This window comes from Loxodonta africana, chromosome 7 (genome assembly GCF_030014295.1).
Source record: "Loxodonta africana isolate mLoxAfr1 chromosome 7, mLoxAfr1.hap2, whole genome shotgun sequence".
NCBI classification, from domain to species: domain Eukaryota; kingdom Metazoa; phylum Chordata; class Mammalia; order Proboscidea; family Elephantidae; genus Loxodonta; species Loxodonta africana.
This window is the reverse complement of record NC_087348.1, coordinates 31,243,886-31,269,074: the sequence shown is the minus strand read 5'-3', so window position 1 is coordinate 31,269,074 and position 25,189 is coordinate 31,243,886. Positions and strand designations below refer to the sequence as shown.

The window sequence follows — 25,189 nt, the reverse complement described above, 5'->3', positions numbered from 1 at the left end:
CAATTAAAAATAAAAAAGTAGTACTCTGGCAACAAGGTCACTGCTTAGAGTTGTAGGGATGGGATTCAAGGACACAGTTTTCTGATTCTCAGGCAACTGCTCTTTCAATTATAACATATGTCATTTATAATTAACGGGCTAGGGAAATCCTATTTTCTTATTTCTCATGTAGTTCATATGATTTACCCATTAAATTCTGAAAACAGAACAAAACAAAAGCTGAAGGCTGTATTTCTGTACTCTTTCTGGGCAGCCAACTCCATATTTATCCATTAGTCACAGTCTATTCTTTATTCATACTGTGACACTGACATGATTTTGGAAATTCATGATGTAATTGGGTAATTTTGAACCAGGTCAATTTGAAAGCCTGGAGATTCCTGTGTCTTTTATCCCTGAAACTCTTTGGTGACTTTCATGATGAATGGGGCTGTCTACATGTTAACAAAAACCAGTGTGTTCCATGATCGTGGGCTGTATTGCACTGGAAGAAGAGTTGAGATGGAAAGGTTATTGATTGTAAATATTTAGAACAGGTGGTATGATGGAATCCCAGCACATCTGAGAAATACTTAGCTTTCCCTAGATCTCAGATTACTGCTAATACCTGCCATTATTGTTTTTATAGCCTTGACTGAGGACCATGGTCTCAGGGGACATTTAGCTCAATTGGCATGACATAGTATATAAAGGGAAACCCTGGTGGCATAGTGGTTAAGTGCTACGGCTGCTAACCAAAGGGTCAGCAGTTTGAATCTGCCAGCAGCTCCTTAGAAACTCTATGGGGCAGTTCTAGTCTGTCCTGTAGGATCGCTATGAATCGGAACCAACTCGATGGCACTGGGTTTAGCTTGGTTTGGTAGTGTATAAAGAATATGTTCTATATCCTACTTTGGTGAGTTACATCTAGGGTTTTAAAAGCTTGTGAGTGGCCATCTAACGTACTCCACTGGGTCTGCCCTGTGTGGAGCAAAGGAGAATGAAGAAAACCAAAGACACAAAGGAAAGATTAGTCCAAAGGACTAATGGACGACAACTACCACAGCCTCTACCAGACTGAGTTCAGCAGAACTAGATGGTATTTGGCAATCACCACTGACTGCTCTGACAGGGATCACAATAGAGGTCTCAAACAGAGCTGGAGAAAAACGTAGAACAAAATTCAAACTGACGAGCCTTACTGGTCTGACAGAGATGGGAGAAACCACGAGAGTATGGCCCCCGGACATCCTTTTAACTCAGTACTGAAATCACTCCTGAGGTTCACCCCTTCAGTCAAAGATTAGGCAGGACCGTAAAACAAAATGAGACTAAATGGGCACACCAGACCAGGGGCAAGGATAAGAAGGCAGGAGGGGACAGGAAAGCTGGCAATGGGGAAATGAAGGTTGAGAAGGGGAGGGTTGACACATTGTGTGGTTGGCAACGAATGTCACAAAACAATATAATGTATTAATTGTTCAGTGAGAAACTAATTTGCTCTGTAAACCTTTAAAACACACACACACAAACAAAGATTTGTAGCATCAAGAGCATACAAAGAGGAGTCACATTCTCTCTTATTGCCAGTCATTGATATGCCAGTGTAAATGAGACTGTTTCTTTGATAAGCTCCTGGGAATGATGGTGGAAAGCATGGAAAGTCTTGGAACCCAAGGAAAAGTCTGGATTCTAATCGAGATGATAAGAGAGGAAGAAGAAGGCATAGTAGGAATTTTGGTTGGAAGTCAAATGACTAATCCTCTAGACATTACAATCTTGCTGAAATTCACTTATGCCTGCACCAAACTGTATCTCTGTTAGGGTCACAGGGTCCTAGGCTTTCATAAAGACTGAAAGTGTGTCAATATACGAAGATGACTGCTCCTTTTGAATATTAAGTAGAGGAGATCACAGGAATCCGGTGATCATTAGGTGAAACCAATCACTTGAGAGAAGGGAAGCTGAAGACAGAGAAGAAAAGGGTCTTGTCAAAGCTCGCACAGCTAGATTAGTAGCAAAGCCTGGATTTCTAGCTCTTATGCTGGGGCCTTGTATAGCTCCTGATTCTGTGATTGGTGGAACCAGGCTCAGAAAATAAAGTAACTAAAGATACAACAAATTCCTTGTTGACAAAATATGTGTCTTATGTTTTTTTTCCTCCAGGACCTCGCATATATGTGCCATTCTATTTTTGCTGAATATTTGATTAGATAGACTCAGAGCTGAGTTAAGTCATCCAACACACCAGACCCATGTCCCATGTATTTAACCAAATTTTATTTGACTTCCTTTCAGAGTAGAGAATTCTTAACTTTTGGGCCTGGCATTCCTTATGACCCTGAAAAAATGTTTTAGAGTGATGGTCTATTCTTTCTACTATCAAGTATTCTCCCCATTTTTAATCAGTATGTGAGCCAACTGTAAGTAAAAAACATGCAAATAAACAAACAAAAAACTCCCAAGACTCCAGAAAACCAAAAACTATTATGTCTTGATTGGCATGTCTTTCAATTTATTAATTTATATTTATTTCAGATTGTAGAATTTAGGATTCACACACCAAGTAGAACAGTTTTCATTTTTTTAAATTGTTATTGAGGTTTTTTCCCAACTAGTTTTTTGAAAGCAGCTTTCACATCCTTGTTTCTCAGACTGTAGACGAAAGGATTCAACATGGGGATGATAATTGTGTAGAACACAGAGGCCCACTTGTCCTGGTCCAGGGAGTAACTGGATGTTGGTCTCAGGTACATAAACATGACTGTGCCATAGAACAGTGTGACACCCGTGAGGTGTGACCCACAGGTGGAGAAAGCCTTAAGGCGACCTTCAGCTGAGCGCATTCTGATGATAGCTATGAAGATGAAGGCATAGGAGAAGAAGATGATGAGGATGGTGCTGAATTCAATGAAGCCACACAGACTAAAGAGCAAGATCTCACTGATTTAGGTGTCTGAGCAAGAGAGGGCCAGAAGCGGTGGGATTTCACAGAAGAAGTGATTGATGATATTGGAACCACAGTAACTCAGGCTGAAGGTGAGAGCAGTGTGGGCAACCAAACTCACCAGACCAGCTAGGTAAGAGCCCAGCATGAGAGCTAAACAGACCTTCTTGGACATAAGTGTACTATAGTGGAGGGGTCGACATATGGCCACAAAACGGTCATAGGCCATGGCAGCCAGGACATAGCACTCAGCATCCACAAAACCTACAAAGAAAGCAAACTGGGTGGCACAGCTGGAGAAGGAGATAACTTTGCACTTAGTTAGGAAGTCAGCCAGCATCCTGGGGGCGATGGCTGAGGAGTAGCCTAGATCAACAAAGGACAGATTGCAGAGGAAAAAATACATGGGTATGTGAAGCTGCACCTCTATTATGATAAGGATAATCATACCAACATTCCCCACTACAGTGACCATGTAGACTACTAGGAAGACCACAAAGAAGATGATCTGCAGCTGAGGGTCTTGAGTGATGCCCATAAAGATGAACTCAGTCACTGCCGAGTGGTTCTCTTTATCCATCTCTTCTGTTTTACATGTGCCTGGATGTGATTAGTTGGTGACTGTAGTAAATTCACTGTCACTGGAAATACTCAAACTAAAGATAAGCAATCATAAGCAAGACATATTATAAAAATATGTATTTTCTACAGTAGATGAAGGTTTTATTTGAGATGATCCTTAAGGTTCCTCCAAGTAAAAAGATTCTATGAGAAGTAAGGTGACTGAAATGACATCGGTGAAGGCAATGATTGTGTCCTCCCCAGGAGCACTTGTCAAAACAGAAGATGTTTGCACATTCTAGAAGCCCACTTTTCAGACAAAGATTAGACAGGCCTATAAAACAAAAAATTAATACATGTGAGGAATGTGCTTCTTGGTTCAATCAAGTATATGAGACCAAATGGGCATCTCTTGTCCAAAGGCAGGATAAGAAGACAGGAAGGGACAGAAACTGGGCTAACAGACACAGGGAACCTAGGGTAGAAAGGGGAGCATGCTGCCACATTGTGGAGATCACAACCAATGTCCCAAAACAATGTGTGTATAAACTTTTGAATGAGAAATTAATTTGAGCCGTAAACCTTCACATAAACACATACACACACACACAAAAAGATGTTTGCTTCTTGGGAACGGCAAGTGGTGTTTCTCCAATGATGCCGGTGTTCTGAAATTATTTATCAGATACTTGACCCAGTCTAAGTAATTATAAATTAGCAAAGAAGAGTAGTTTAGAGTGTTCCTTACTTCTTTCTAAAGCAAAGCAAACCTAAATATGGATAATGAATAAAGGTTAGTTCTCATTTCAGGTAGGCATAAAGAGAAAGCACAAAGTGAAAGTATAACACATCACACACACATACAAAGAAAGTGAAATACTTGGAGCAGAGGGGAGCTATATAAGAAATGGAAGCAGATAATAATTTTTAAAAAGTCTGTAGTTACTGAGTGTTTATTACGTGCCAGTTCCTCATTGAATATTTTACATGTATTACACAATATCATTATCACAACAACTCTATGAAGTAGGTATCATTATTCTTCTTAGGTCTAAAAACCAACCAACCAACAAACCAAGACTAGATATTAAGTAACTTCACCAAAGTTGAGAGTCAGTTAAGTAGCTGAGCTGCATCTGTCTGACTCTAGTGCCCATCCCACTTTCCTGGCTTCTGTGTATATGTGACTTGATGGAGGTTAAATCTCTTTTATTTTTGTGCCTTCCTTTCCTTTATTGTCCTGCATGTCATGCATGGGCATAGAACAAGTCCTTGGGTTTTCCTGATCTTTGAAAGCACCCAGGGGTCAGGCATGGGCATAATTAAGAGGAAGACACAGCAGTGGGCCTAAAAGCAAAGTGATTCAGAACTAAGAAGCATCCCCTATCTACACCTGAAAGGAGAAGTCAGACTCTAACTGGTTTAATTGATTTATTGCTTAGAAAAGAAGAGAAAGGGGAGAAGTAGAGGAATATGTCATTCACGGAAGTGTGGACATTCATAATTTATATTAAATTCTAGGTGGATGGGAGTAGTGCCCCATCTTTTAATTTTCACATAGAATATAATCAGTGGTAACAAAGAAGGAGCTCTAATAATAAAGAACGCCATATATTGGCCCACAAGCTTATCATTTACAGAGTACTTGCATCTACTGCTTTTGAACTCACTCTTAACGTATTGTGAATGTGTGCATAATTTCACACATTAGGTCAATTAGGAAACAGAACAAAAAGACAGGCCACAGTCTGGGAGAAATTTTTTGAAAAGCATATTTCTGATAAAAGACTTGTGCCCATAATATATAAATATCTCTCAAAACTCAGTAATAAGAAAACACTCAACTCATTAAGAATGGTCCAAAGATTTGAAGAGGTACTTAACTAATGAAGATATGAATGGAAAATAAGCACATGAAAAATGTTTAACACCATTAGTTATTAGGAAAATGTAAATTAAAACCACAGTGGAATATACAACTATTAGAGTGGCTAAGATAAAATAAAAGACTAGCTATACCAAGTGTTGACAAGAAGTGGAGGAACTAGAAATTGAATTGCAGTCAGTGAGGAAGTAAAAGAGTACAACCATTTTGGAAAACACTTTGGCAGGTTCTGACAAAAGTAACACACATAACTACCTTATGATCCTGCCATTCTGCTCCTAGGTGTTCCCCCCCACCCCGCAAGAAGCATATATCCACACAAAGACTTGCATACAAATGTTCACAGTAGTTTTATTCATAATAGCCAGAAAAACTACAAATAACCAAAATGTCTACCCATAGGTGACTAGATGAATAAATTGTGATGTATTCATACAATGGAATTCTAATCAGAATTAAAATGAAAGAACTATTGATACACACCACGTGATAGACAAATCTCAAAATAATCATACTGAGTGAAAAAAGCCAGGGAATCATCTTAGGATTCCATCTGTAAATCATTTTATCATTCATCTATAAAACTCTAGAAAATCCAGCCACATGAATAGTGACAGGAAGCAGATTGGTGGTTGCCTGGAGATGGTAGATGTGGGGAGAAGTAGTAGGGAGAGTTTACAAAGGGGAACAAAAAACATTGGAGGCAATGGATATAGTCACTCTCTTGATTGTGGTAATAATTCATCAAATTATATACTTTAAGTATGTACAACTTACGGTGCACTCACTATACTTCAATAAAGCTGTTAAAAAGAAAAAACAAGAATACTTGCCCCTACTGCAGTTCAGCTCATTTTCACTACAGGTGGATGCCTACATCATTTCCTAGGTTAGGTCAATGAAGAAACAAAGACTTAGCAGGTTGAGGGGACTTGTCAAGACACTCAGTGAATCAGTTGCAGAATCAGCCATTGAATCTGGGATTGCTAATTTCCCTTATGGTGCGCGCTTGATTTCTTTTTCCCCTACTATCTCACGTAGAAATTTGAAAATGGTCCGTTAGGACAAAAAACAAAACAAAACACCTGCCATAGTCCTTCAATTTGTCAGCCTGTTCTTGCACTTTAGTAGGTGAGAACATAAGCTTGTTGTTAAAACTGGAACGACTCAGTCCAACCTCATAATTTTATAGGTGAACAAACAGCTAGGCACCAATGTTGAAAATGCAGGGTGACACCAGACCGCAATAGTGAGAGGAGTGTTGGATGCCTAGTAAGAAAACAGCACTAGGAATCAGGAATCAGATCCATAACGTTGTGTGCTAGCCAGTTCATTTCACTTTCGATTCTAGTTTTCCCAACTGGAAAAGGTTATAGAAAAATCATTTTTACCTCCCTTTTAAATTCAAGATGCTAACGCCAGAGAAGAGACTTCACCAATAATAAAGCCTCCCACTTGTTCTTTGTCATACTGGAGAAATACAGGTTTTTCCACTTATTAGCTATTGTTTTATAGCACATTATTTACTTCCTTGGAAACTTAGTTTCTCATGCATTAAATGGGGTTAACAATGTTTGACTAAAACAGAAGAAAACAGACACAGTTTCCTGTCTAGTCTCCTGTAGCTAAAATTCAGCCCATTTGACTACTGAAGAAACGGCAGAATTAAGAGTAGATAAACAAATTCCATAGTTAACAATAAACTCAAATATTTAACAAAAGATGAACAAAAGTATGATTTCACAGAAATAAATTCAGACTGAATATATCTTAGATTTCTATGTATCGCCTGTTTTTACAAGTTGATAAGAAAAGAATGCTGAAGCAAGAGCTTGGGGATCTAGGATATAGTCCTGTTTCTGCCAGTGATTTATTATTTGATCTTGGTGATGCGTTGGATGCAGCTTCCTTACCTGTGAAATGAATGCAGTGGAAAACATAGAACTTTTCAGTTCTAGCATTCTCCGAATCTGTACCTATTACAAGATTCCTAAAAGTCAACGTACTGCCTTTGTCTCCTTTTGAAAATATAAAGTGGCATCTACCTGAGACTATGCAGAACCAAAACTCAAAGGAGCAATGAGCAGTATAATGCTCCATTCCCAAAAGGTCAAATCTCTTTTTTTCCTTGTCCCTAATACTGGCCCGTGACCTCACCAGTTTTTTACCTGTTTGAGAGAGGTTGAAAGTCTTTTCTTCTCCTGATGGATTATACTGAACAAATATTCTGAGAAGATCCAGAGACAGCGAATCACCCTGATAGTTGTTTCTGAGCTACTTGCTCAGCCCACGCTTGTTCCTATGTGTGTGGGGTATTTAAATCTCAGAGTCACAAATAACCCCCAGAAGAAATATGATGAAATACTCTCTGCACTCACAAGAGACTCAAAGATTTGTGAACTGTCATCCCCTAAGGAATTGCACTCTCTCTTCCTTCAGCCTTAATGATAAAAGGAAGAGACACAAGGGAATTGCTTGAAGATACCTGTTTGCAATGATTCAATCAGTCATAAGTGATGCCTTGACTGGTTTGCCCAAAGCTTCCTAAGAGGTGTGATTTTGGGATCACCTAGAATGGTCTTCTTGCTGATGCCTGGAAGTCCTTTTATAGAGGACATTATTTCTCATTTCTCATAGAGGGACCATATTTTAAAATGCATCTTAATCTGGCATAAGGGAACATGTCAGAAATTTAAAACTCTGCAACAAATTAATGAGATTTGATCATGTCTGAGACAGTATGGTGGACAGAGGAAAGGCAGCTTCACATGTGCGATCCAATTAAATCTTCTGATAATAATATTGACTCTGCTTTCAAATGAAAGGAGTGAGTCTTTGTTTTACAGTGATAATTCAGTGATACAACTAGTAGCCGAGTGACTGTTTATTTAACTTTCCCAGGACCACATAACCTCGCAGTGTTAGAGACAGAATATAAGTGTTTATTTGAGTAGAAAGCTCCTACTTTTTCTCTTATAATAAGCTACCTATTCTGATAAGAAGGGTAAGAAAACTGCCACTGAAGGGGCAAAACTCCTTATCCTTGAAAAGAATCTAAAAGAGTTTACCAAGATGTCTTGTTTTAATACAATGACACATATTTGTAAGGGAAACTGGATGAAAGAAAGACACAATTCAAATATTAAAATAAAAATAGGGTTAAGCTAGTAAAAACTACGTGTTCTAAAATTATTTAGAATTTCAAGAGATGACATATAAATTTGTTCCAACTTCCTTTTGGATAAAGAAAAAATGAAAATGACATCAGTTGTAATGTTCTCATTGCCCACCCGCCCCCCCAAAAAATCACTTAATTTGGATGTTATTTGACCTAAGAGAAATTTCTTCCATGAGGTTTCATAAAGAGTTAAGAGCTCATTATATGATGTAGCGGAAGATATCCTCACCTACGTTCCTAGAGAAAATAGAATGAGGTGGTTCATTTATTTTTTCTCTCAATATCCAATGTACATTAAACCTGTTGCTGTTGAGTAGATTCTGACTCATAGTGACCCAAAGGACAGAATAGAACTGCTCCATAGGGTTTCCAAGGAGCAGCTGGTAGATTTGAACTGATGACGTTTTGGTCAGCAGGTGTAGCATGCCGTAGTCCTTAACCACTGCGCCACCAGGGCACCATAATGTACATTAGTAGGTGTTAAAAAAAAAACACATTTTTATTATAGAGCCTCATTCTTATAACCAGATAGCAGTTTAGATTAGAAATAAAGTGTAGTGGACACAGAGGTAAGAACTATGTAGATGGAGGTAAGAAATGTGTGCCTGTGTGTGCGTGCATGTGTTATTTAATTTGTGACAAATTCGTTGTATTAAAAGCCCATGCAAAAAATCTGCTGTCTTTATATGTAAAATGTGTTTACATGTAAAATGCAGTTAGATTCAAGGTTTAGATAATTCTATCTTCTATGTAAATAACTGGCAAGATGCTTGTAAATTCCATGGGTCCTGATCAACTCTTTGCTAAGGATTGTACTGCACTAGTAGGGCTTTTAGCATCCTTGACCTCCACCCACTAAATTTTGTGGTGTTGCCTCATCACTATGACAACCACCGATTTCAATAATGTCCCCAGAGGACAATACTACCTCTATTGAGACTTGCTTCTTTCAATTCTAGGTATCTTTTAGTAAAGAATACCTCTCAACTAAGGGGCGGTATAGTTCACTAACGTAGAGCCTTTCCAGTACTAACACCATGATTCCATCCTTCCCCGAGCAACCAGCACCACCATCACTACCACACACACTATATCACAATTAGTCAATCTTGCCAATCCTGCTTTTTGAGGGGATTAAACAAGCTGTTAGTCATTATTGTAAACCAGGTGTACACGAGTTAATTCTAACTCATGGAGGCCTCATGTGTGTCAGAGTAGAATTGTGCTCCATAGGGTTTTCATTGGCTGATTTTTTAGAAGTAAATCACCAGGCCTTTCTTCTGAGGTGTCTCTGGTTGGACTCAAACCTCTAACATTTCAGTTAGTAGCTGAGCAGTTGAACTGTATGCGTTATTGTAGTTTATGTGTTTTAGATATATATTTAATACAAAAGATAATTTTTCATAAGCTTTTTATTACTTTGAACTTCAGTAATGCAAGTATTTAGTGATACATATTCTATAGTCAGGAAAAACTGTGTTTGAGTCCCAGTGTCTTTGGGCAATTGCTTACTTCTTGAGACCCCAGTGTCCTGATCTGTGATGGGGGATGATCCATAAAAATCAGAAAATGCATAGGACATCTTAGCAAGTAGTGCCTGCTCAATTAATACTTGTTCTTAGGTGCCATCAATTTGGTTCCGGCTCATAACAACCCTGTGTAAGAGAAAATGAAACATTGCCTGTTCTAACATCATCCTCACAATTCTTACACTTGAGCCCATTGTTGCACCCACTGTGTCAATCCATCTCGTTGAGGGTCTTCTTTTTCCCTGAACCTCTACCAATCATGATATCCTTCTCCAGGGACCAATCCCTTCTGATAACATGTCCAAAATATGTGGGACATAGTCTCTCTATTCTTGCTTCTAAAGAGCATTCTGGTTGTACTTCTTCCAAGACAGATTTGTCTGACTTTTGGCAGTCTATCGTACACTCAATATTCTTTGCCGACACCACAATTCAAAAGTGTCAATTTTGCTTCAGTCTTCCTTGTTCATTGTCCAGCCTTGGCATGCATATGAGGGTATTTAAAACACCATGATTTGGGTCAAGCGCAGCTTAGTCTTCCAGGTGACATCTTTGGTTTTCAACACCTTAAAAAGGCCTTTGGCAGCAGATTTGCCCAATGAAATGCTTCTTTTGACTTCTTGACTGCTGTTTCCATGGGTGTTGATTGTCCTTGACAATTTCAATCTTTTCTCCGTTTATCATGGTATTGCTTGTTGGTCCAGTTTTGAGGATCTTTGTTTTCTTTATGTTGAGGTGTAATCCATACTGAAGGCTGTGGTCTTTGATCTTCAGTAAGATCTTCAAGTCCTCTTCACTTTCAGCAAGCAAGGTTGTGTCATCTACATAATACAGGCTGTTAATGAGTCTTCCTCCAATCGTGATGCTCCTTTCTTCTTCATATAGTCCAGCTTCTTGGAATATTTGCTGAGCATATACATCGAATAAGTATGGTGAAAAAATACAACTGTGGCACACACCTTTCCTGACTTTAAGCCACTCAGTATCCCTTTGCTCTGTTTGAACAACTGACTCTTGATCTGTGTACAGGTTCCTCATGAGCATGATCAAGTGTGTTCTGGAATTCCCATTCTTCACAATGTTATCCATAATTTGTTATGAACCACACAGTTGAATGCCTTTGAATAGTCAAGTAACCATCTTTCTGGTATTCTCTGCTTTCAGACAGGATCCATATGAGATCAGCAGTGATATCCCTGGTCCCACATCCTCTTCTGGATCTGGCTTGAATTTCTGGCAGTTCCACATCAATGTACTGCTGCAGCCATTTTTGAATGATCTTCAGCAAAATTTTACTTGGGTGTTATATTAATAATATTATTGGATAATTTCTGCATTTGTTTAGATTACCTTTCTTTGGAATAGGCATAAATATGGATCTCTTCCAGTTGGTTGGCCAGGGAGCTGTCTTCTAAATTACTTAGCATACAAATGAGCACTTCCCACAGCTGCAGCTATTTATTGAAACATCTCAATAGGTATTCCGTCAATTCCTGGAGCCTTGTTTTTCTCCAGTGCTGTCTGTGCTATTTGGACCTCTTCCTTCAGTATCATCAGTTTCTGATCATATGCTACCTCTTGAAGTGTTTGAACATCAACCAATTCTTTTTGGTATAGTGACCCTATATTCCTTCCATCTTCTTTTGTTGCTTTCCATGTCGTTTAATATTTTCCCGGTAGAATCCCTCAATATTGATTTTTGTCTTCAGTTCTTTCAGCTGGAGAAATGCTGAGGATGATTCTTCCCTTTTGGTTTTCTAAATCCAGTTCTTTGCACATGTTGTTATAATACCTTACTTTGTTTTCTCAAGCCACCCTTTCGAATCTGTTCAGCTCTTTTACTCCTTTTGCTTTAGCTACTTGAAGTTCAAAAGCAGGTTTCAGAGTCTCTTCTAATATCCATTTGGTCATTGCTTTCTTTCCTGTCTTTTTAATGACCTTTGGCTTTCTTAATGCATGATGTCCTTGATGTCATTCCACAACTTGTCTGGTCTTGGGTCATTAGCGTTCAACACGTTAAATCTGTTCTTGAGATGGTCTCTAAACACAGGTGGGGTATACTCAAGGACATACTTTGGCTTTTGTGGACTTGTTTTAATTTTTTTCAGTTTCAACTTGAACTGGCATATGAGCAATTGATGGTCTATTCCTGCAGTCAGCCCCAACCTTGTTTTGCCTGATGATATTGAGCTTTTCCATTGTCTGTTTCCACACATGTAGTCGATTTGATTGTTATGTATTCCATCTGGTGAGGTCCACATGTATAGTCACCACTTATGCTGTTTAAAAAAAAGATATTTACAATGAAGAAGCCATTGGTCTTCATGTGATCTCCAGCATCATTTCTACTATCAGGTACATATTTTCCAAATACTAATCCCTCTTCTTTGTTTCCAGATTTCATTTTCCAATCACCAGTAATTATCATTGCATCCTGATCGCATGTTTGATCAATTTCAGACTGCAGAAGTTGGTAAAATCTTCAGTTTCTTCATCTTTGGCCTTAGTGGTTGGTGCGTAAATTTGAATAACAGTCCTATTAACTGACCTTCTTTGTAGTCGTATGGATATTATCCTATCGCTGACAGCATTGTACTTCAGCATAGATTTTGAAATGTCCTTTTTGACAACGCAGCACCATTCCTCTTTAAGTTGTCATTGCCGGCATAATAGACCATATGATTGTCTGGTATTCAAAATGGCCTGTCTTCCCTCTGGTCATAAATAGAGGTGACTAGGGACAAGTAATAATAACAATAAATAGTAGTTGCTATTATTACTTGTCCCTAGTCTCCTCTACTTATGACTAGGGGGAGGACAGGCTCACCAGAGTCTCCATTATTCATAATGCTGCCTACAGTGGTTAAAGTTGTGTGTCAACTTGTCTAGGTCATGATTCTCAGTGGTTTGGCAGTTATGATGTTGTTTGCTAGCTATGTAATAATGAAAACACTTCCATGATGAGATCTGCTATGAGAACCAATCAGTTGAAAGGGAGTTTCCTTGCGACTGTGGCCTGCATCCAGTATATGTGGATTTTTTTTTCAAAATCTCACTGCCTTTTGCTGGCTCAGAATCCTGCATATGGCCTCCTGATCTTGGGATTTGAGCTAGCAACTTACCTGCCAATCTTGGGTTTGTCAGCCCTGCAGCTAGGTGAGTCAGGAGAAATCTTCAACTTGACCCAGGGATGTGGGACTTTCCAGCCTCTACAACTACGTGAACTGTTTCCCTGCTGTAAATCTCTCTCTCTCTATATATATATGTAATATAAATATTGTATACATATATATGCTTCACTGGTTTTGCTTCTCTGCAGAATCCACCCTAAGACACTGCCTCATCCTCTGACAGACTGTAAACTCCTTGAAGGTAGAGATAACCTCTTTGTTATTCAGAATTCTCTTTATTAGTTGCTTAAAAAATACTTGTTACTTGTTTATTGGGTTTTAGATGGCAAGGCTCTTCATAAAGAGTCTCATCGTAACCTAGTTTTCCATGTTTCATCTTTTATGACACCAAGATTACAACCCTGTATCCAGTGTGAATTCTCAGAATGGTTCCTTGAAATCGCATTGCAATCTAACTTGAGATGGTCTGCAGCCCAGTGTCAGAGAAATTTAGCATTGTCTCCTGCTTCTTTGAACGACACTAAAGCTATGATCATACATTGGTTCTCTGCTTATTTTGAAACTTATTTTGAAGCTGCATTGCCTGTGATGAATATCTTCAAGCGGTACCAGTAGGTCGCAGCAAGAAACACAGGATAAGTACTCTGTGTTGATAGGAACTTATAGTATTTTCCCTCTAGGCTAACTCTCTTCCCCCTCCTCCATCACCACCAAAAAAAAAAAAAAAAAAAAAAGCTAAGCTTAAACAAAATAATACAGAACATTCTTTTCTGAATTTCTGGAGATGAAGCAAGACATCTCTTAAGTCTTTCTGTCTCCCAGAATCTAGAGTAAATTTCTTTGACTGAATGGTACTGAAAGGGAAATTAATTACAGTGAATGCCTTCTCAAAGCAATATTAATAATTTTAATGATCATTAAATATTGTAACCCATTTCAGTTTCTCTCCCTATGTCTTTACTTGGGAGATTCATTTGGGGAATGGAGTACTTGGTAAGTCTCAATCTACTCTAGGTAGGCTAATACAGGGTCTGTGAAAAAAAGGAAGAGGAAGACCCTCAACAAGATGGATTGATGCAGTGGCAGCAACAATGGACTCAAGCGTAACAACAGTTGTGAGGATGGCACAGGACTGGGTAGCATTTTGTTCTGTTTTACATAGGGTCACTATGAGTCAAAGCTGAGTCAATGGCATCTAACAACAAAATGTGGGCAAGAATGTGGAGATGGGAGAAATGCTTATTTATTTATAATCTATATGCCCTAGGGATTAAGCTCAAAAATTGCATTCATTATTTTATTCCATCTCCTTATAAAATAGACATTAGTATTCCCATTTGGAAATGACAAAAGCTGAGACACAGCCAGATCTAGAGAGATACCCAGAGTCACACAATCAGTGAGCCAGAGAACCAGTATTCCAAGCCAAGACTGTCGTTGTTCTTTCTACTGCCCCATGTCTCCTCCACTGAGACACTTTGGTATGATCCAGGTAGCATAACTTCTTATATGTACACAGGGTCCTTATAGAAGTTGTGACCAGAAGTAGAGCTAACCTATTTTGTAGATTCTTTGAATTGTTTAAAGAGGGTCAAACCACCAGCCATCAGGGGAAATTTAAAAAAATATATTTAAGTTTGTTTGGGAATATTGCACTGAAAATTCATTTTCCACTGAGCCTGGGTGTCCCAAGGGTGAAGGATAGAACCAGGAAAGGGAAGTGTGATTTCCTTAATTTCAGAGGGGAGAAATGAATAGACTATAAATGAAGTTACATCAGATATGCTGTCCCCAGAGACCAAAGAACAAGAAACATATTCTAATTAAAGGAAGTCAAAATGTTCACTCCAGAGTCTGGTCTGAAGCCTCTACAACTGGAAATAATTGCCGACAATATTACAGCTGAACTGCAGTGATATACAGGCAGTCCCCGGGTTAAGAACGAGGTCCAATTCATTCCTAAGTGTGCCTTTAAGTCGAATTTGTAGGTAAGTTAGAACAGGTACATTGGGTTCTTAATGTAGCCTTATTTTAGAGCAAAAGAAGTCTCAAAGCCTTGTCAATGGCTTAAAAGCTGCATGTGCAGTAAGTGAAGGGGATTGTGTTGAGGAATTTGTTGGTAGAAGGGTTGGTTCAATTCTTTGAAAGTGAGGGCAAATTTCCGTAACATTTAAGGGCATGTATGAGTTGTCCTGGTAGTGAAGTGGTTAAGCGTTCTGCTGCTAACCACAAGGTCATCCTTTGGAATCTACCAGCCTCTCCTCAGAAACCCTATGGGGCAGTTCTACTCTGTCATATACGGTCGCAATGAGTCGAAATTGACTTGATGGCAATGGGTTTCGGTTTTGGTTAGAAGTTGTACATAAGTCAGAAGTTCCTAACCCCGAGATTTACTGTACTCTGTATTTTGAAATGTATTTTGAAATGTGTTTAGCATTGTTATAAAATTTCTCATACTTGCCTTTAAGGAAAAGTAAAATCAAGAAAGAAGGGAGTTTTGCTGAAGGTAGAGTAAGTCTATTATGATGGAGAAGGTGTAAAGGGTTTCAGGTATAGGCGACCTCTGAAGTCCCTTCCAGCTATGCCTCCTGTTTAACCTGGTGTGTGTGTGGGGGGGGGGGGGGTGGGGGTTAGAGTGAGTGTCTTTTCTAAGAAAAGAAATTTATGTTTTTTTTTTCTTTTTATTTTAGGGTGAATACAGACTTAAACAGGAACAAGCATAGGAAGCAAGGAGAACTCAGGGAGTTACAAAAGGTAAGGAACTGTGAGAGAATACATTTCTGTTCTTTAAAGTCAGTCACTTGTGGCTTTTCCCTTATGGCAGTACTACATAACTAAGACAGCCTATCAAGCTCCTATATCCTAACGGAAATTGGATGGAGCCAATATAGATGCTTCTGTGTATGGCAGTGTTTGTGAAAATACAACCAATTCTTGCCTACTCTTCTCCCCAGGCTTGTTCAGTGGATCCTTTATCTCCAATATTAGCAAAGGTATTGTGTTATTATGTCCCATATTTCAATTTTAGAAAACATCAAATAACTCCCTGCTGTGAGTCATAAAGGATTTAGCACTTTGGTACTTCATCTGTTGCAAGGTTCAGAGCTAGGCTGCTAGCCAAAAGGTCAGCCATTCGAATCCACCAACCACTCCTTGGAAACCGTATGGGGCAGTTCTATGCTTTCCTATAGGCTTGCTATGAGTCAGAATTAACTCCACAGCGTTGGGGTTTGATTTTTGGGTGCTTCCTGTCACATTTCTCAGCCTTCTTTATTGTGTTAGGCTTATCATTGTTTTTAATGTGGTCAGGTTTATAATAGAAATATTCTCTTCTGCAACCATGCTTTCCACAGACTTATGTGGACTCGATATTCAGTTTTTTAAGCAGTATTTTTCTATTTAATTCTTGGTTGGCTAGATTTGATCATGAGTTATTTTAAGAAGGGCTCCTGAGATGAATGTTTTCTGACTTCCACATCATCATTTTTGTCTGTTTATTGTTCTGTACTGAAATGACAACTTGTTGGAACTAACATTCTTGGGTTCCCCCTTTCTAATCCAGACCTTTGCAGACTTTGCACCCTTTTCTTTTGGTGTGGAATAAATTCTGGAGAAGTCAGAGGCTAGTGTGATTTTTTTTTTCCCCATATGTCTGACTTGCTTTTTTTTTTTCTTTATGAGTGAATAATTCTTTCTTAATCATTGAAGTTCAAAAACCTGATATAGACATAACTGGAAGTAAATTATTCTGTACTAATTTTGCTAAATGTTGGAGACTAACCTTTTGAAAATATAGGCTTTGCATCTATATTGAGATATTTAAGTCTAGTTTTAGCATTTATTACACTTTTCCAGGAGTGAATTTATTTCCATTCAGTATGTTGGGTGGAAAATGTTAAGTGCTGTTGTCATTTCCTCGTTCTGTTGTGATCCAGTGAACCTGGGTGTTAGGTGGGAGTTTACACTGCCTAGGCTAGTTGTATCACTTTCATCTGAGGTATCTATTCTTTCTTAAAGACTAGTTCTCTAAATATTAGAGGGAATTACTGAAAATTCTTAGGTTTACTGACACTTTTTTTTTGGGAGGTAACAACTCTGGGAAATTAGGGTAGGACTGGAATCCTGCATGGGACTCTCCTCTCATTAATTTTATCAATTTTTAAACACTCCTCATTCCCAGGGATTCAAGTTTTTTCCCCCGACATAGTTAATTACTTTACTGACATTAAGTATTATGTATTCATTTTATTAGTACCGGGGAAGACTGTTCAGTGGCTTGAATTAATTTGATCATGTTTCTTCAGAAGTGGTGCCTATAGAGTATATTCACATATTAATTAATTTATTTTTATAAAGAATAAAGAGAGTTACACCTTAAGGGTTTTTCTCTTTACTATTCAATAAATGGTTAATGCCAGAGAGACTTTAGCTTTTGGCTAATGATTACTAAGTTACTTGCTCAAAAACCTTAGTTAGTAGGCAGCATACACAATAGTCAGATGCAGTTCTTTGTGATTAATGTCAAGTTCAGCACAGTTTTTACTATGCTTTCCATTTTTCACTCTTCTGATAGGGTACACGTGTATATATGTCAGTAAAAAGATGTTTATACCTTGTTATGTGTTCATTCAACAAAACGTGATGTTCTATCTTCTCTCTTACCACAGCTCAAATGATAAGATACATGAAAGAGACCCAAGGTGGGAACCAAACAGAAGCTACAGAGTTTATTCTCTTAGGACTCTCGGACAACCCAGATCTACAAGTTATCCTTTTTGTAGTGTTTCTATTAATCTATATAGCTACTATGGTAGGCAATTTGGGCATGATCATGCTGATTAAGACTGATTCCTGTCTCCACACTCCCATGTACTTCTTCCTCAGCAGCTTCTCCTTTGTTGATGCCTCCTACTCTTCTTCTGTGACTCCCAAGATGCTGATGAACCTTGTGGCTGAGAATAAAGCCATTTCTTTCAGTGAATGTGCTGCCCAGTTCTACTTCTTTGGCTCTTTTGTAGGGACAGAGTGCTTCCTGTTGGCCATGATGGCATATGACTGCTACTCAGCCATTTGGAACCCCCTGCTATACCCAGTTCTCATGTCTGGGAGAATTTGCTTCATACTAGTGGCTACCTCATTCCTTGCAGGTTTTGGGAATGGAGCCATCCATACAGGGATGACTTTTAGATTGTCCTTTTGTGGCTCTAATAGAATCAACCATTTCTACTGTGATATTCCACCTCTGCTTGAAATCTCTTGCTCTGACATCTACATCAATGGCATTGTCACCATGGCTTTCTCCACTTTTAATGTCATCAGCTGTGTTGTTACTGTCCTTTTTTCCTACCTGTGCATCCTCATTGCCATCTTGAGAATGCCCTCAGTAGAGAGCAGGCACAAAGCCTTCTCTACTTGTGCCTCCCACCTCACTGCTGTTACCATATTCTTTGGGACGATTCTTTTCATGTACTTGCGCCCAACATCTAGTTACTCAATGGAGCAGGACAAGGTTGTCTCTGTCTTTTATACTGTAGTGATTCCTATGCTGAATCCCCTCATCTACAGTTTGAAAAACAAGGATGTGAAAGAGGCCCTAAAGAAGGTCTTACAGAAAACCATGCTGTGAAGGCATGTTGAACATCTTCCTGTTATGTAGAAGAACATGTATTTTCTTTTTTTCAAATTACTTAAGATCCTTACTTGTATTAAGATAGATGATTTAAAATGAGATGTCGTGCTTGTTCTGTCTTCATGTCTTAAACATGTATACTTGGGCCTATCTGATGCATCAGCACAGTAGGTGAGGCAGTGTCTGGTAGAATATTTAAATTTTGGTATCGGCTGCCTTGGGTTTATGTTCCAACTTCAATATTTGTTCTTGTGAACCTTAGTTTTATTGTATCTACATTGATGTCTCCAGTTGGATTCCAGGAAAACAGAATGAAAAAATAGATTTGTGTGGAAGAAGAGTTATTGGAGAATGTTCCCAGGTTTGGGCAGAAGTTTAATAGTATGGAATTTACAATAAGGACTAAGCCAATTATATGTCTACTCTTCCTAAGTACCCTGGAGCTCTGGAACTAGGATGGCCTTTCAGTGATGACCAAGCTTGTGATAAAAGAGTCAGGTATTTTCATCCACAATGACCAGTCCTGGTTGTGGGCTACCCACTGGGAGGGGGCATAATCTTGGGCAAGGCAGTTCCTTAAAGCACAAGGAAATTCTCAGAGAGGAACTCTGCTATGAGCCTTTAGCTGCTCATATATATGGTAGATGAGGAAATGTCTACCTTGAAAGGCACATCTGGGTTCTGTACCACAGCATTGCTATAAATAAACAGGTAATAATAACAATAAATAGTAGTTGTTATTTTAACTTCTCCCTAGTCTCCTTTACTTAAGACCAGGGAAGGACAGGCTCACCAGATTCTCCATTATTTACAACGTTGCCTGTGATGGTTAAGGTTGTGTCTTAACCTGGCTGGGCCATGATTCTCAGTGGTTTGGCAGTTATGATGTTGTTTGCTAGCTATGTAATAATGTAATTACCTCCATGATGAGATCTGCTATGAGCAGCAATCAGTTGAAAACCAGTTTCCTTGGGGGTGTGGCCTGCATCCAATACATGTGGACTTTTCGGCAAAGCTCACTGCCTTTTGCTTACTCTGGACACTGCATATGATCTCCTGTTCTTGAGACTTGATTTAGCAGCTTACCTGCAGATCTTGGGCTTGTTAGCCCTACAGCAACGTGAGTCAAGACAATCCTCTTACTTGACCGAAGGACGTGGGACTTTCCAGCCTCTACAACCCCATGAGTCATTTCCCTGATATAAATCTCTCTCTCTCTCTCTATATATATATGTGCTTCACTTGTTTTCCTTGTCTAGACAACTCAGCCTAAGACACTGCCTCATCCTCTGATGGATGTACGCTCCTTGAGGGTAGAGGTAACATCTTTTTTAGCCAGAATCCTCTCTATTAGTTGCTTAATAAATACTTGTTGCTTGTTTATTGGATTTTAGATGGCCAAGTTCTCCATGAAGAGTCTCATTTTAACCTAATTTTCAATGTTTCATCCTTAGGGCACCAAGCTTACAACCTTGTGTCCTGTGTGAATTCTCAAAATGGTTCCTTGAAATCACATTGCATTCTAACTTGAGATGGTCTCCAGCCAAGTGGCAGAGAAACATAGCAGTGCCTGCTGTCTCTTTGTATGACACTAAAGCTATGATCATACATTTTTCTCTGCTTATTTTGAAACTTATTCTGAAACTCCATAGCCTAGGGTGAGTTTCTTCATGTGGTACTAATATGTCATGGTAAGAAACACAGGATGTAAGGACTCTTCGTTGATAGGAACTTATAATACTTTCCCTGCAGGTTACCTTTCTTCCCTGTCCTTTACTACCACCATACACACACAAAAAAAAAAATGAGCTAAGCTTAAACAAAATAATACAGAATTTCCTGAATTTCTGGGGATGAAGCAAGACATTGCTTAAGTCCTTCTGTCCTGCAGAAACTAGATTAAATTGCATTGATTAAATGGTTCTGAGAGGAAAATTAATTACAGGGAATGTCTTCTCAAAGCAACATGAATAATTTTAATGATCATTAGATATTACAACCTATTTCAGTTTCACTCTTTTAATCTTTAAGTAGGAGATTCATTTGGGCAATGGAATACTTGATAAGTCTCATTCTACTCTACGTAGGCTAATACAGGGTTGGCAAAAAAAGAGGAAGATGAAGACCCTCAATGAGTTGGATTGATGAAGTGGCTGCAACAATGGCCTCAAGTGTAACAATGATCTTAAGGATGGTGAAGTTCCGGACGGCATTTGGTTCTATTGTACAAAGGGTTCCTATGAGTCGAAACCAGCTCGATGGCACCTAACAACAACAGCATATGGGCAAGAATGTGGAGATGGGAGAAACTCTTATTTATTTACATTCTCTATGTTCTGGGGATTAAGCTCAAAAATTTTCACTCATTATTTCATTTTATCTTCTTATGAAATAGACATTAGTATTCCCTTTTGGAAATGACAAAAGCTGAGACACAGTGAGATCTAGAGAGATATCCAGAGTCACATAATCAGTCAGCCAGAGAGCTAGGATTCCAAGGTAAAGACTGTCCTTGTTCTCTCCACTGCCCCATGTCTCCTCCAATGAAACACTTTGCCATGATCCAGGTAGCAGAATTTCTTTTTTTATGATATATATATTTTTTATTTTTATAATTTTTATTGTGCTTTAAGTGAAAGTTCACGAATCAAGTCAGTCTCTCACACAACATCTTATGTACATACACCTTGCTACATACTCCCGGTCGCTCTCCCCCTAATGAGACAGCCTGCTCTCTCCCTCCACTCTCTCTTTTCATGTCCATTTCACCAGCTTCTAAACCCTTCTACCCTCTCATTTCCTCTCCAGGCAGGAGATGCCAACATAGTTTCAAGTGTCCACCTTATCCAAAAAGCTCATTCCTCACCAGCATCCCTCTCCAACCCATTGCCCAGTCCAATCCATGTCTGAAGAGTTGGCTTCCAGAATGTTTCCAGTCCTGGGCCAACAGAAGGTCTGGGGCTCATGACCACTGGGGTCCTTCCAGTCTCAGTCAGACCATGAAGCCTGGTCTTTTTATGAGAATTTGGGGTCTGCATCCCACTGTTCTCCTGCTCCCTCAGGGGTTCTCTGTTGTGTTCCCTGTCAGGGCAGTAATTGGTTGTAGCTGGGCACCATCTAGTTCTTCTGGTCTCAGGATGATGTAGTCTCTGGTTCATGTGGCCTGTTCTGTCTCTTGGGCTCATAATCGCCTTGTGTCCTTGGTGTTCTTCATTCTCCTTTGATCCAGGTGGGCTGAGACCAATTGATGCATCTTAGATGGCTGCTTGCTGGTGTTTAAGACCCCAGATGCCACTCTTCAAAGTGGGATGCATAATGTTTTGTTAATAGATTTTGTTATGCCAATTGACTTAGATGTCCCCTGAAACCATGGTCCCCAAACCCCTGCCCCTGCTAAACTGGCGTTCGAAGCATTCAATTTATTCAGGAAAATTCTTTGCTTTTGGTTTAGCCCAGTTGTGCTGACCTCCCCTGTATCGTGTGTTGTCTTTCCCTTCACCAAATGTAGTTCTTATCTACTATTTAGTGAATACCCCTCTCCCACCCTCCCTCCCTTCCCCTTCTTATAACCATGAAAGAATGTTTTCTTCTCAGTTTAAACTTTTTCTCAAGATCTTATAATAGTGGTCTTATACAATATTTGTCCTTTTGCAAGTGACTAATTTCACTCATCATAATGCCTTCCAGGTTTCACAGATTCCTCACTGTTCTTTATAGATGCATATTAGTCCATTGTGTGAATGTACCATAATTTAGTTATCCATCTGTTGATGGGCACCTTGGTTGCTTCCATCTTTTTGCTATTGTAAACAGTGCTGCAATAAACATTGGCGTGCATATATCTGTTTGTGTAAAGACTCTTATTTCTCTAGGATATATTCCAAGGAGTGGGATTGCTGGATCGTATGGTAGTTCTATTTCTAACTTTTTAAGGAAGTGCCAAATCGATTTCCAAAGTGGTTGTACCATTTGACATTCCCACCAGCGTGTAGAAGTGTTCCAATCTCTCCACAGCTGCTCCAACATTTATTATTTTGTGTTTTTTGGATTAATGTCAGCCTTGTTGGAGTGAGATGAAATATCATTGTAGTTTTGATCTGCATTTCTCTAATGGCTAATGATCGTGAACATTTCCTCATGTATCTGTTAGCTACTTGAATGTCTTCTTTAGTGAAGTGTCTATTCATATTTTTTGCCCATTTTTTAATTGGAGTATTTGTCTTTTTGCAGTTGAGTTTTTGCAGTATCATGTAGATTTTAGAGATCAGGTGCTGATCGGAAACGTCATAGATAAAAACTTTTTCCCAGTCTGTAGGTAGTCTTTTTACTCTTTTGGTGAAGTCTTTGGATGAGCATAGGTGTTTGATTTTTAGGAGCTCCCAGTTATCTAGTTTTTCTTCTACATGCTTAATAATGTTTCGTATACTGTTTATGACATATATTAGGGCTCCTAACGTCCCTATTTTTTCTTCCATGATCTTTATCGTTTTAAGATTTTATATTTAGGTCTTTGATCCATTTTGATTTAGTTTTTGTGCGTGGAGTGAGGTATGGGTCTTGTTTCATTTTGTTGCAGGTGGATATCCAGTTATGACAGCACCATTTGTTAAAAAGACTGTCTTTTCCCCATTTAACAGTTTTGGGGCCTTTGTCAAATATCAGCTGGGCTCACATGTGGATGGATTTATGTCTGGATTCTCAATTCTGTTCCATTGGTCCATGTATCTGTTGCTGTACCAGTACCAGGCTGTTTTCACTATTGCGGCGGTATAATAGGTTCTAAAATCAGGCAGAGTAAGGCCTCCCACTTTGTTCTTCTTTTTCGTATGAAGTTGATGATTTGTTTCTCCATCTCATTAAATAATGTTACTGGAATTTGGATCAGAATTGCATTAAACGTGTAGATCTCTTTTCGTAGGATAGACAATTTTCTAATGTTAAGTCTTTCTACCCTTGAGCAAGGTATGTTTTTCCACTTATGTAAGTCTCTTTTGGTTTCTTGCAGAAGTGTACTGTAGTTTTCTTTGTATAAGCGTTTTACATCTCTGGTAAGATTTATTCCTAAATATTTTATCTTCTTGGGGGCTACTGTAAATGGCATTGATCTGGTGATTTCCTCTCAAATGTCCTTTTTGTTGGTGTAGGGGAATCCAACTGATTTTTGTATGTTTATCTTGTATCCTGATACCCTGCTGAACTCTTCTATTAGTTTCAGTAGTTTTCTTGAGGATTCCTTAGGGTTTTCTGTGTATAAGATCATGTCATCTGCAAATAGAGATACTTTGACTTCTTCCTTGCCAATCTGGATGCCCTTTATTTCTTTATCTTGCCTAATTGCTCTGGGTAGGACTTCGAACACAATGTTGAATGGGAGCGATGATAAAGGGCATCCTTGTCTGGTTCCCAATCTTAATGGGAATGTTTTCAGGCTCTCTCCATTTAGGGTGATGTTGGCTATTGGCTTTGTATAAATGCCCTTTATTTTGTTGAGGAAGTTCCCTTCTACTCCTATTTTGCTGAGAATTTTTATCATGAATGGGTGTTGAACTTTGTCAAATGGCTCTTCTGCATCAATTGATAAAATCATGTGATTCTTGTCTTTTGTTTTATAGCATAATTTCTTATATGTACATGGAGTCCTTAGAGAAGTTGTGACCAGAAGTAGACCTAACCTTCTATTTTGTAGATTTAATTTTTTTTAGGAGGATCAGGCCACCAGTCACCAGGGGAAATAAAAAAAAAATATTTAAATTTGAATGGGAATGTTGAACTGAAAATTCATTCTCCACTGAGTCTGGGTGTACCAAGGGTGAAGGAGAGAACTAAGAAAGACAAATGTGGTTTCCTTAGTTTCAGAGGGGAGAAATGAGTAGATTACAATGACGTTACATCAGATTTGCTGTCCCCAGAGACCAAAGAAAGAGAAACATATCCTAATTAATGTAAGTCAGAATGTTCACTCCAGAGTCTGCTCTGAAGCCTCTGCAGTTGGAATAATTGCCAACAATATTACAGCTGAACTTCAGTGATGTACAGTCAGTCCCTGGTTTAAGAACGAGATCCATTGCATTCCTAAGTGTGTCTTTAAGTCTTATTTGTAGGTAAGTCAGAACAGGAGCATCGGGTTCTTATGTAGCCTACTTTAGTGCAAGAAAAGATTCAAAGCCTTGTCGATGGTTTAAAAGCTGCATGTGCAGTAAGTGAAGGGGATTGTGATGAGGAATTTGTTCCTAGTAGGGGTTGGCTCAATTCTTTGAAAGTGAGGGCAAATTTACAAAACATTTAAGGGCAAGTATGGGAATTTTTTTTTTTTTTTATGAGTTGTCCTGATAGTGTAATAGTTAAGGGTT

At 38.8% G+C, this 25,189-nt stretch overlaps 2 protein-coding genes across 2 annotated transcripts; one reads left to right on the top strand and one right to left on the bottom strand.

The window, feature by feature from the left end:
- Window positions 1-2,573: 2,573 nt before the first annotated feature.
- On the bottom strand, window positions 2,574-3,543 carry LOC100664712 (olfactory receptor 5AR1-like). The gene is given in 1 exon segment (XM_023542273.2): window positions 2,574-3,543. A coding segment is annotated over 1 exon segment (933 nt). The 5' UTR covers window positions 3,507-3,543.
- Window positions 3,544-11,601: 8,058 nt separating this feature from the next.
- On the top strand, window positions 11,602-20,003 carry LOC100665002 (olfactory receptor 5AP2-like). Its single transcript, XM_064288103.1, has one exon. It carries the CDS (start codon window positions 17,883-17,885, stop codon window positions 18,834-18,836), a length of 954 nt encoding a protein of 317 aa, XP_064144173.1. The 5' UTR covers window positions 11,602-17,882; the 3' UTR covers window positions 18,837-20,003.
- Window positions 20,004-25,189: the final 5,186 nt, after the last annotated feature.

Bases quoted from the DNA above. Each gene is read 5' to 3' on its own strand.
- LOC100665002 (XM_064288103.1), top strand. From the start codon at position 17,883: ATGATAAGATACATGAAAGAGACCCAAGGTGGGAACCAAACAGAAGCT.